Genomic DNA, 12,964 nt, shown 5'->3' with positions numbered 1-12,964 from the left:
TGGAGTTTTACCAGCGTTTTCTGTTTTTTGGTTTAAACCTCCAGCATCTGCAGAATCTTGCTTCTACACCCATTTCCAGGGACTGTACTTGCAGGCCATAAGATCAAACTACTGAATGTGAAGGCAGATCAGCTGGTTTGTGCCTCTGGAACATTTGTGGCAATCCAAGACTTCCCCCACAGTGCTTCCTTGTTTTTTTTCGGTCTGTAGCCAGCGGGGAGTAGGTTAATACTCACAGGTTTCCCTATACTCATCTTCAGCTAGAGGCTAGGATTTGGCAGTCATAGTCACGAGCTGGACCAGAAAATCCCACCCAGAGGTGGAGCTTTCACAAAGTTACTAGGTTTTATTATACTGATCAATTAGATTGTAGTAAACACAGTGGCTACACTTTTGTTGTTTTCTCTCCTTGTACAATTTCAGGGGAGCACAGGCCAGGGAAAAAGGGCAAACACATGGCAGATGGACACAAAAAGTGCAACAGTGACTTATTTCAATAGGAGGAGCAAGAAGCAAACCAAAATTGATAAGAATATTTCAGCGGGGGGGGGTTCGATCACACACAAATCTTGGCAAAGACAGAGGAGGCTGCTTACAAAAAAAGTACATGTGATTCTGAACTTCAGCAGAATGATACGAAAAAGAGTCTCGGGATGGTTGAGGGAGCTTTGAAGGAGTTGGTTTAAAAAAAAAAATCAAGGAGGATTTTGAGAGAACAAGTCAGGAGAAACTGCTCCAACTGGGCAGAGAGTGGGTAAACAGAGGGCAAATATTTAGTCACATGCCAAGAGGCAACATGAGGAGAGCACTTTTTAATAAACACAAACAAGTTATAATCTGGAACCATACTGGCCAAAAAAGGATGGTGGAAGCAGATTTAATAACTTTCAAATGGGTAAAATATGCAGAGCTATGGGGAAGATGATCAGGCAAACGAGATTAATTTAATGGTTCTTTCAAAAAGAGCTGGCACAGACATTATGGGCTCAATAGCCTCCTCGTATTGTATGAAAATAATTTTAACCCTAAACGCATCAAATCAAACTAAAGGGACAAAGTTTATGAATACTGGTCAGCAAGAATGAAATTGCTCCAAAGGTCACTCGAGCTGTGGAACATGGGCTAAGCCACTCCGTCACAAAAAAAACAGGCAAAATGCAGTGGGCTGTGCACAAGTTTGAATTTGGCGCTAGTGGGTTACTCAAGTCTTGCAGGAGCGAGACGTCTTCGTTTTCACCAAAAGAAACAATAAGCCAACTGTAAAGGCGGATAGTACGACTGTTGTCATTCATGCTGCTGCCGCCCTAGGCCAGTCCGCCATTGCCGCCCACGCTCTGCCGCCTTTGCCGCTGCTCTAGCTCAGCCGCCTTTGCTGTTTATGCTCTGCCGCCGCTGCCTTAGGCTTGTCCATCATTGGTGCCCTGTGCCCTGCTGCCATTCTCGTTGGCACGTGCCACTTGTGTCATCGCCTCTTCTAAAATAAGTTGCTGATAAGGTTCGGCAATGCGGTAGAAACACAAAGTGCCGGGCAGGGCCACTGCCAATGGTGACCAGAAACGGCCTTTTCATTTGTTCCTTGGTCATTATGGCTCTTGGGGGTTGAACCTGGAAAATGATTCCCAAACTCAGGCAACAAACCCAGGATCCCAAATTGATTTTCACTTATTCAGTCACCGTAAACCAGTGGCCCAAATTATGGGCAAACTTCATTACAATTTCAGCATGTTAATGCGGTGGAAAATTATATCCAAGAAAAAAAAATGTATAAAACAAACATGCCAACCCAACACCATCCGTTATTCTTTAACGAAACCATCTAGTTATTAAATAGAAGGAATATCTGGGGAAGAAAACACCATTCACTTGCATCTTTGTCCTTCAATTAATTGGTTGCTTTTGCAAAAACGACAACTTTGCTGGGGAAGCAACAAATTGTATAATTTCTCATTTCTAATGAAAGTTACAACTGGTACAAATATTTGTAATCGCATTCATTTTTAGGAGGTGGGGGGGGTGAAGTAAGGACTTTGCACAAAGATTATGCTTTGTGGTTGCCCAATAAAGTTGACCATTTTCAGAAACAGTCGCTTATCCAGGAACTGATGCTGCAGTTACAACGCTGCTACACCAAGACTTTTGCACGATAGGACTAACTCTAACCAGGCACAATTGGAGGCAAAACAGTTTTTTTAAAAATGTAGGCGTACATGCTCTCACAGAATTTTGTGAGGGTGCTGGGTTTATCTTGGTTCCTTCGATGTCGAAACCAACGCTGAATTTTGCGGACATCCCAGTCCAGTTGTTTCGACAGGCCTTCAAGTCTTTTTTCATCAGGCGACTGAGCAAGAAGGAAAGAGAAAATTGGTTATTAACTCGCATTTATGGCTTCCAGCAACAACTCAGCACACAGGCCAAGCCACCCTCCCAGAGTGAGGAAATGAAAGGGGAACTAAGGTGGTTAAAAGGGATATGGGAGTACATTTTACTGTAATATTTCATCACATTTTTTACATATTACTCTTTTAATAGGAAACATCATTAATCCACAGCAATGTTACAGCACAGGAGGCCGCCATTCGTTCCTGCTATGCCTGCACTGGCTCTCGGTTGGAGCAATTTGCAAAGTCCCGCTCCCCATATTCCTCTGTTTCAAATAACAATCCCATTCCCTCCTAAAAAGCTTTGACTGAAGCGGCCTCCACCAGACTCTCAGGCAGCACTTCCAGATCCTAACCACTCGCCGTGTGAAAAAGTTTTTCCCTCACACGCCACCATTACTACTCTGCAGCTCACTCTTTAGTCTTTCAGCTTCTACTCCTTGGTCTTCCATTGTTGCTCTTCATATGTACACAAAGGGAGACAGACAAAAAAAAACAGGTAAAGTTAGCTTAACGTCTGTAATTGGGAAAATGTTAAGAGTCCATTGTAAAAGATGTAAAGCAGAGCATTTAGAAATACAAAATATCAAGTAGAGTCAACATGGCTTCATGAAGGAGAAATTATATCTGACAAATTTATTGGAATTCTTTGAGGTGGTAACGTGTAGGATAGATAGAGGGGAACCAGTAGATGTAATATACTTGGATTTCAAAAAAAAAAGAGTTTGATAAGGTGCCACACAAAAGGCTACTTAAGATCTCATGGTGTTGGGGGTAGTATGGATAGAGGATTAGCTAACTAGAGTTGGGATAAAAGAGGGGCATTTTTAGGATGGCAACCCGTGCAATGTCACAGGGATCAGGGCTGGGGCCACAATCATTTACAATTTAGATTACTGACTTGAACAAGGGAAATGAATGTACTATTATCAAGTTTGTGGATGACACAAAAGGCAAGTGCTGAGGATGACAGAGTCTACAAAGGGATATAGACCGCTTAATTGAGTGGGCAAAAAACTTGGCAGATGAAATATAATGTAGCAAAAGGGTGAAATTATGCAATTAGGTCGAAGAATAAAGGAGCTAAATATTATTTAAATGGAGAACAACTGCAGAAAGCTGCGGCACAGGGATTTAGGGATCCTTGTGCATAAATCACAAAAATCTAGCATGGAAGTTCAGCAGGTAATTGGGAAGGCAAATGGAATGTTGGCCTTTATTTCAAAGGGAATGGAGTACAAAAATAGGGAAGTCTTGCTAAAATTATACAAGTTAGACCACACCTGGAATACAGTGAACAGTTTTAGTCTCCTTATTTAAGGAAGAATGTACTGGCATTGGCGGCAGTCCAGAGAAGGTTCACTAGGTTGATCCTGGGTACGGAGGGATTTTCTTATGATGAGAGGATGGGTCTGTACTCATTGGAAAATAGAAGAATGAGAGGTGACCATATTGAGACATATAGGATTCTCAGGGGGCTTGATAGGCTACATGGTGAGAGATAGGGGTGGCGGCAGCCAGTTAGGACAGCATTGGGTTTGCTGTGATGCAGTCTGCAGTTGAATAGCCTTCCAACATTTACTGTCTCGGCAGCCCATTTGGGTGACTACTCAGATCACAACAATATTCTTGTGGAATTGTCACCTTATGAAGCCTCATTTCTTCAGAAGATGGGCCGGGGGGGGGGGGGGTTGTTGTTGGTTGGTGTTATGGGGGAAAATAGGATTTTCAAACGTCAAGGTCAGAGACTGATTTAGACCACACCTGTGAACAGTTTTGGAACCCTTATCTAAGGCAAGGTGTACTGGCATTGGAGGCAGTCGAGAGAAAGTTCATTAGGTTAATCCTAGATAGGGAGGGATTTTCTTATGAGGAGAGGTTGAGTAGGTTGGGTCTGTACTCATTGGAGTTTAGAAGAATGAGTGGTGACCTCACTGAGACACATCAGATTCTCAGGGTGATTGACAGGGTAGATGCTGAGAGGTTGTTTCCCCTTCTGGGAGGGTCCAGGACCAGAGGGCATAATCTCATTTGAGATCTCCGAGGAAGTTCCTCCGAGGGTAGTGAATCTGTGGAATTCTTTAACAACTCATCTTCCATGTGCTGTTTCCTTGCTCTCTGACTGATCTTCCTGCTCCACGTGACATTAGTCTATTTCTGCTTCTTTCAGCCCATGGAGATTGCTGTGCCATTCAATGAGATAATGACTGACCCGATATGATAATCCTCCTCCTCCACTTTCCCACCTTATCTCCATAACCCTTGAATCCCTTACTGATGTAAAATCTGTGGTAAACCGAGATATCCTCTATCAGTAAGGGATTCAAGGGTTATGGAGATAAGATGGGAAAGTGGAGGAGGAGGATTATCATATCGGGTCAGTCATTATCTCATTGAATGGCACAGCAATCTCCATGGGCTGAATGGTCTATTTCTGTTTCTATGTCACGTGGAGCAGGAAGATCAGTCAGAGAGCAAGGAAACAGCACATGGAAGATGAGTGTAAAAGGGCTGAAGATATAATTCCAGCACCAACGGTAAAAATCAAAAGGCAAAGATTCACAACTTGCTTTCATTGTTGATACATCTGCAGCCGTTATCTCAGTTTATATTCCCTTACGCAAAGGTGGTGTGAAACTAAACAGGTGATTCCAATGTTAGATAAAGTTAGTGGGAGAGTGGAACATAAAACATTCCCATTAATTGGCATCGGTATTAGTAAGAGGGACTAAAGTTTCCCTGATGAGAAGGAATTGGCTTAACACACAGTTTAAACTGGGCAGAGTTATTTACAGTAGGGATTAGTAAGAGCATGTCTGACATTAAGTATTAAGAAAGCACAAAGTGGTCTTAGAGCAAGGAGGATCAAATGAGAAAATGAACCATGATATTAAATATCACTCAGTAGATCATGCTAATGTGGACATTCAAGATTCCCCATGAAGGCGGATTCATTTCTAGCCCGAGATACCGGAGAATTACTTTACACGCACTAATGACATGCCAATATCTGCCAGTGAAATTAGTGAAGAAACTCAAGGATGGCACGTTCAGTAAAGTGCTCAATTAGGTCATGAACGGTCAGCCTGAAGGCACACACACACACAAAATGCACAGAATGTAGATGAAGGCTGCCAATGTTTAGAGGCATTATTAGAGGAAGAGTACACAGGAACAGTCTGTATGAAAGCAGTAGCAAGAAACTGTTTTCAGTATCCAAAAAAGGTAGATAGAGATATTGAAGATTTGGTGAAAAGTGTCTCAGAACGAGAATATTCCTGTAATTCCAAGAAAACCAAGGGAACGAGTACATGTTGATATCTCTGCAGGTGGAAGGGAAAGGATACCTTGTTTTGTTTGATTATAGCAAGTGGATAAATGCTGAGCCTATGCCCGACAAGTGCCAAAACTATTAAGCTTTACAATTTATGGGCTACCAGAGATGTTGACTTTACGTCAGAAGAGTTTTTTTAACAATGAGGTCAAACACCAATACCACCACATTATGAGCATCACCAATTGTGGCCCCTTCAGTTCCACAGATTAAAGACCATCTTTAGCCTGTTCTCTTTAGTCACCAATTGAAAGGCTCCATGTTCCTAATATGCCTCTCGCTGAGAAAGTACAAAAAGCCTTATATGGAGATACTGGGGTATCCAAACACGCAGACATACCAAACTGGAACAGCCACAGGGCACCCAAAACCTTGCCTGCCGTGTGTTACACCAATTCGCACTTACCCTTTAATCGCGGACCTGAAATTAGGAGGACTTGGTGGCAGCATGCTCACCTCGGAGTCAGAAGGATGGGGGGAGGAATCCAGGGACTCGCGTACGTAATCTAGGCCACCACTTCAGTGCAGTACCAAGGGAGTGCCACACTGTCAGAGCTATATTTCGGATGAAATGCAATGCAATGCATCCATCTACTCTTAAGTGGTTGATGCAAAAAAGACCCCAAGGCACTACCATAACAACAGGAAACCTCTCCCAAGGGGTGTGGCAAAGGCCATCTCTCAACTAATGTTTCTCGTAATTATTGCTTTGCAGGTTGTGGGATCTCGCTGTACACAAACCCTCTGATGCGTTTTCTATGTTACAACAGTGGCAATCATTTAAAAGTTTCATTGGCTGCAAGTGCTTGGGGCACATGAGAATGATTTCTTTCTGCCCATTTGCTTAGTGCTGAAGGCTCAAATTTGAAATTCTAATCATTGTGTTTTGAGTCCAATCAGGGCTTTGCTCTCCCCATCATCCTTATAACACATTCTCTTCTCCCAAATTTCTCTCTCCCCTTACACCACCATTGACAGCCTTGCCTTCAGCCACCCAGGGGAAAACACAGGGTTGTCAGCAAGGGATTGGAGTAGTGCAGTTTTGCATTACTCCAGCAGAGAACAGGCACAGACACGAGGGGCCAAATGGACTCCTTCTGTTTCCACAGGATAAAAGCGAGAGAGAAAAAAAATCAGGGTTCACTAGGGTCAGGGTTTATAATGGCAAAACAGCAAATTAATCGGAGAAAACCTATTGAACTTTAAGCAGATACGCACTGTAGGCTTTTTAAATTTCAATGCAGGACTTTTTGAAACCATTTCAAATGTTGCGCAGCCTTCTGAAGATTCCCAGCTTTCAATTTATTTTGAACTTTCATCCCTCCACCCCACCTAAACATGCAATACAGACGCAACGGGTCTCAGACTTGGCCTGAATAATCTACAATACAGAAATGGGTCATCCTGCCAGCTCTACCATTTATGATTGCTGTTAAGGAGACATTTACAATGACCACTTTACAATAAAAGCACCATTTCATAAAATGGAAAAATATAGTAGAGAGTCACAGTCAATAAGCCAACTGTTTATGTAGGAGTCAAGATTACTTTTAATTGGTTTTTGTATAGAGCATTGAAAACCATCCCTTTTATCCACACAATTTACCATTTATAGCGTCGGCAGCCCAGCCATTTGTGCATCTCCTCAAAAGGCTCTGGAGCCTTATTGAAAGAAAAACACTCCAAACATGTACAAAAGGAACAATACTAGCTTAACTGTTACTGTTAAACACCTATTCAGATGGTCAGGAGTGTTCTACCCAAGGTCATGGGATTAATATTTTCTAATTCATCCACTGAAAGTGAACAGCATTGGAGAGACCAGAATCTATTGCCCATCCCCAATTGCTCTCAAGAAGGTGATTGTGAGCCACCGTGGTGAACCGCTGCAGCAAGGAACTACAAAAGGTAGTGAATGTAGCCCAATCCATCACGCAAACCAGCCTCCCATCCATTGACTCTGTCTACACTTCCCGCTGCCTCGGGAAAAGCAGCCAGCATAATTAAGGACCCCATGCACCCCGGACATTCTCTCTTCCACCTTCTTCCGTCGGGAAAAAGGTACAAAAGTACCAACCGACTCGAGAACAGCTTCTTCCCTGCTGCCATCAGACTTTTGAATGGACCTACCTCGCACTAAGTTGATCTTCCTCCACATCCTATCTGTGACTGTAACACTACATTCTGCATTCTCTCAAAGAACAAAGAACAAAGAACAGTACAGCACAGGAAACAGGCCCTTCGGCCCTCCAAGCCTGTGCCGCTCCTTGGTCCAACTAGACCAATCGTTTGTATCCCTCCATTCCCAGGCTGCTCATGTGACTATCCAGGTAAGTCTTAAACGATGTCAGCGTGCCTGCCTCCACCACCCTACTTGGCAGCGCATTCCAGGCCCCCACCACCCTCTGTGTAAAAAACATCCCTCTGAGAATAATAATCTCCTTTCCTTCTCTATGAACGGTATGCTTTGACTGTATAACATGCAAGAAACAATACTTTTCATTGCATGCTAATACATGTGACAATAATAAATCAAATCAAAATCATCCTAGTTCATGCATCAACAAAAGGCCTACATTTCCCTACATATCACCCCCCACATCCAACCTTTGCTTAAATAACTCGTGGCTTTTGATACCCACTACCAGAGCTTTGATCCATGCCTTGGATCACTTGAAGGGCAAAATATTTTCCAGTCTCGGATCAAAATCTGCCTTTAATTAGTCTGTGCCTGCAACCACTTGTCCCGTCACTGCTTTATTTGGAGTACATCCTTTCTATCCTGTTTGGAATCACTGCGTGGCATCACAGATTAGATGAGCATCTAAGCCACCAAAATCTCCCAGAGTCTCTCTTTCCCTCTCTCTCCCCCACCCCCACCCCACACACATGGAATTTCACATTAAAAGTAGTCCGACATGTCACAGTAATGGAAGCAATGCATGAGCCACTATTTTTAAAATAACCTGATCAATCCTCGGGATCAGTCACTAAGGCTGTCCTGAAGTCTCCCATTACATATTTATGTGCCCGTTAAGAATTCAATTTCAGCCGCTTTTAATCTTTGCAACAATCTGTAGATCCTCCTCTGAGAATGAGAATGTTTTGGCCTTTCTGGAACAAGGGGTGGAAGTCTTACACATTTCTTTCCCAGTGAAAGACTTTCTCAAATGATGATGAACCTGCAGTATTATATATTTGCATACCAGGCAGCTTTCAATCTCCATTTCAAGACTTGCTTGGAGTAGCTGATAGTATCTTACACGCTGCAGATATTGTTACTGCAGTTACACCAAGAATATTATCAAGTTTCTCAGGTTAGTGCCACTTGTAGGGTTTCATATAACCATTGCTTCTTGGTGTCAGTTTAGCTCAGTACTCTCAGAAGATTGAGGGTTCAAGCGCCACTCTGAATATAAACCTATAATCCAGCGCATTACTGAAGGAGTGTTGGATTGCTTGACATGCCGTCCTTTAGATGAGATTTCAACGGAGGCGTAACACAGCCTGCTCCAGTGGGACCGAGATCAGATGGCACCATCTGAAGAGTAGCAGAGTGCTTTAGTCATAGAATCCCTACAGTGCAGAAGAGACCATTCAGCCCATTGACACGGCACCGACTCTCCGAAAGAGCATCTTACACAGGCCCATTGGCCCGCCCTATCCCCGTATCCCCAAAAATTTACCATGGCTAATCCAGCTAACCTGCACATCTTTGGACACCAAGGAGCAATTTACCATGGCCAATCCACCCTAACCTGCACATCATTGGACACTAAGGGGCAATGTAGCATGACCAATTCACCCAACTTGCATATCTTTGGGACTGTGGGAGGAAACTGGAGTACCCGGAGGAAACCCCCACAGGCATGGGGAGAAAGTGCAAAGTCCAGACAGTCACCCAAGGCCAGAATCAAACCTGGGACCCTGGTGCTGCGAGGCAGCAGTGCTAACCACCATATCCTTGCCCACATTATCCCTCAAAAATTAACACTACACTAAAGACCAAAATAGATTGTCCAGTCATTCACGGAGCGCAAATTTAGCCGCTGTGTTTGCCTCCATAATAACAGACTACACTTCAAAAATAACTCATCCACTGGATGTAAAGGCACTTTCTAGACGGCACCAAAAAGGGTAAGGGGCTAATTATTGACACAAGCTTTCATTCCATTTATTGCTGGAGTTATTGCAATTTTGGGAAATTATTAAACCTTTTAAAATGATCATACATTCAACTTAAAAATTTTCTTTTAGCGCAGGTCTGAATGGCCTCCTCCTGGTCAGTATTGTTCTATGATTCCAGATAGCAATTATATCTTTTTCCCCCAAAAGGTTAATCTCAAAATTTCACAAGAAGATCTCCTGGGAGAAAGGTCACAGATCTTTCACTCTTGAACCTGTGTAACAGAACATTGTTGAGAGAATTAAAGCTTCTGAAAAAGAGATTGAAAAGAGCACAGATTAATGAGCGCCCTCAATCATTGGCAGAATCAACCTACGTACAATCCTAGTACGCCCACATACATTGGATACCAACCCCTCCCCCCCCAACATATTATGTTACAAGAGAGGAATTTTAAGCCATTTATCACACAATGTATTCTGCTGCCAAAGGTGGAGCTGGCCAAGTTTAATTGCTGTAATTAATCATAGAATTGGTAGTGCAGGAGGCCATTCAGCCCATCGTGTTAGCACCGGCTCTCCGAATGAGCAACTCCTAGTTGCATTCTCCCCATAGCCCTGCACATTCTTCCTTTTCAGATAACAGTCCAATTCCCTTTTGAACGCTTTGACTGAACCATGAGGCAGAGCATTCCAAATCCCAACCACTCACTGCATGAAAACATTTTTCCTCATATCATGATCGCTTGTTACCAATTATTTAATATTTGCACCCTCTGGTTCTCAACCCCATCACGAGTGAGAACAGTTTCTCTCTATCTACTCCGTCCAGATACCACCTGATCAAATACCTCCTCATCAAATCGCCTCTCATTTTTTCTTCGAGAAAAGGCATCAAAGCTGAATTAATGACTGATTACGTGACTAAGAAGTTTTAACTGTGCGAATCCCGAACAAGGTCAGAAGAAACGGCACGGTGGCACAGTGGTTAGTACTGCTGTCTCACAGCGCCAGGGAGCCGGGTTCAATTCCCGACTTGGGTCACTGTCTGTGTGGAGTTTGCACATTCTCCTCGTGTCTGCGTGGGTTTCCTCCGGGTGCTCCGGTTTCCTCCCACAGTCCAAAGATGTGTGGGCTAGGTTGATTGGCCTTGCTAAAATTGCCGCTTAGTGTCAGGGGGACTAGCTAGGGTAAATGCATGGGGTTATGGGGATAGGGCCTGGGTGGGATTGTGGTTGGTGCAGACTCGAATGACCTCCTTCTGCACTATAGGATTCTATGTTCTATAGACCAATAGGAAATAATGACATTTTAAAGATAGTATGTCTTCACGGATATCTGTTCAGTTGCAACTTGTAGCTGTTTGGAGTGATATTTGAATCAATCAAGTCCAAACCCACGATCACTTCCATCTAGAAGGACAGGGGCAGCAGATACCTGGGAACACCCACCACCTGGAAGTTTGCCTCCAATTCACTAACCATCCTATAAATCGCTGTTCCTTTGCAGTCGCTGGGTCAAAATCCTGAACTCCCTCCGTGTCAGCACTGTGGGTGTACCTACTCTTCACAGACTGCAGCGGTTCAAGGTGGTAGCTCACCACCTTTAAGGGCGATAAGTACCGGCCTGGCCAGTGAAGCCCAGAACCCAAGAATGAACAAAAATAAGTGCAACATGACAACTATACCGGACACAAGATCTTCTTGCATGTAAAAAGACTTAGGAAAATAGAAAGGGAAAACAGGAACAACATTTGGGAGGGCAGCATGAAACTGCGACCGAAGTATCACCATTTAATATCCTCAGTTACTTCAACCCACTCACTCAGAGAATCGGGTGCACTACAAGAAAGGGTGTTTTATGGAGGAAGGTCCTGACTATAGAAAGTCAGCACTTTCTGTAAAATCACAAAAACCAGTGAAGTCCCAAGATGACAGCACGCACCTTAGTAATTGATGTAAAGACTTTTTCTAGAATAGCGTTGGGCTGTGCTCGGCGAGGTCCATTCGCCTGAATTCGAAGGCTCAGGGCACATGGTTTGGCAATGAACCTGTTCAAAAAAGAACACACACTTCAGTTTCACTCCAAGCTATTTGGATTGTAGACATGGTTTAAAACTACAAGGTGCAGTATCTCCTTTGCCAATCCTTCACCAGTTTCCAATATGTTGAAAATCAGAGTAGTTACAGCACAGAAGGCAGCCATTCAGCCCATTGTCTGTGCTGCGTCTCTGCAACAGCAATTCATTGGTCCCCTTCAAATTTCTCTATACAGATGCTTATCCAATTCCCCTTTGAAAGCCTCGACCACACTCAGACCGTGCATTCCAGATCCTAACCATTCGTCAGGTGAAAAGGTTTTTCCCCCATGACCCCATTGCTTCTTTTGCTAATCACCTTGAGTTGGTATCCCTTGGTTCTCAAGCCTTCTGCCAACAGAAGCAATTGTTCCCCGATCTACTCTTTCACGACCCTTCATGGTTAACACCTCTGTCAAATCTCCTCTGCCTTCTCCAATCTATCCAGCATCTGAAGTCACTCATTGCTGGAATCCTTCTTGTAGATCGTATCTCCAAATCCCAGTCTTTGGTGCCCAAGAACTGGGCATCGTACTCCAGTGGAGGTCAAACTGGCGGCTTGCCTAAAGAGCTAGTTGCACAAATGAGTACAGGCAGGCTGTTCAACTGGAGGACACAACAGACTTCTCTGCTCCCTCTACCTGTACTTTCCAGCATGGGTCAATAGATAGGAATCAGAAATGGGGATCGGGGCCGATTCTCTCCTCCCTTGCCTAGGGGAATTCCCCCACTATATCTAGTTGGGGTCAGCAAAAAAAAAGGAAATCAAAGCTGGAAGCTTCTAATTTGTATGGCTCAGTTACCTGTTGGCTTCCCCACTCTCGATCTCTCCCTTATAAAGAAGCATTTTAAAATCCACTTCTTACTTTTGGGTCGCCTGTTCAAATAAATTGCCTTGTATGGCTCATGAGTCAAATTTTGTTTGGTAAAGCTCCTTGGGATGTTTTACTACATGAAAGGTGCTATATAAATGCAGGCTGGCATTTACCAATTGAAGCCAGGAAGATTTTAGTTCAGCATTCTTGTACAATTGCGTAACACAATCCAGAG

At 43.6% G+C, this 12,964-nt stretch overlaps 1 protein-coding gene across 2 annotated transcripts in view; it reads right to left on the bottom strand.

The window, feature by feature from the left end:
* The window catches only part of LOC144481817 (ceramide synthase 6-like), a 97,304-nt gene that overhangs the window by 62,900 nt on the left and 21,440 nt on the right, over positions 1-12,964 (bottom strand). Inside the window, exons 2-3 of one of the 2 annotated variants that reach the window (XM_078200969.1) lie at positions 11,782-11,887; positions 2,208-2,338 (exon numbers count right to left, since the gene is read on the bottom strand). In XM_078200969.1, the coding sequence (XP_078057095.1) occupies positions 2,208-2,338; positions 11,782-11,887 (237 nt within the window). The remainder of the gene's footprint in view (positions 1-2,207; positions 2,339-11,781; positions 11,888-12,964) is intronic. The other variant, XM_078200970.1, reaches the window with a different exon arrangement.

The sequence above is a fragment of the Mustelus asterias genome, chromosome X (assembly GCF_964213995.1).
Source record: "Mustelus asterias chromosome X, sMusAst1.hap1.1, whole genome shotgun sequence".
Taxonomy (NCBI): domain Eukaryota; kingdom Metazoa; phylum Chordata; class Chondrichthyes; order Carcharhiniformes; family Triakidae; genus Mustelus; species Mustelus asterias.
The sequence above is the reverse complement of the archived record's forward strand: the minus strand, read 5'-3'. Positions and strand labels throughout refer to the sequence as shown.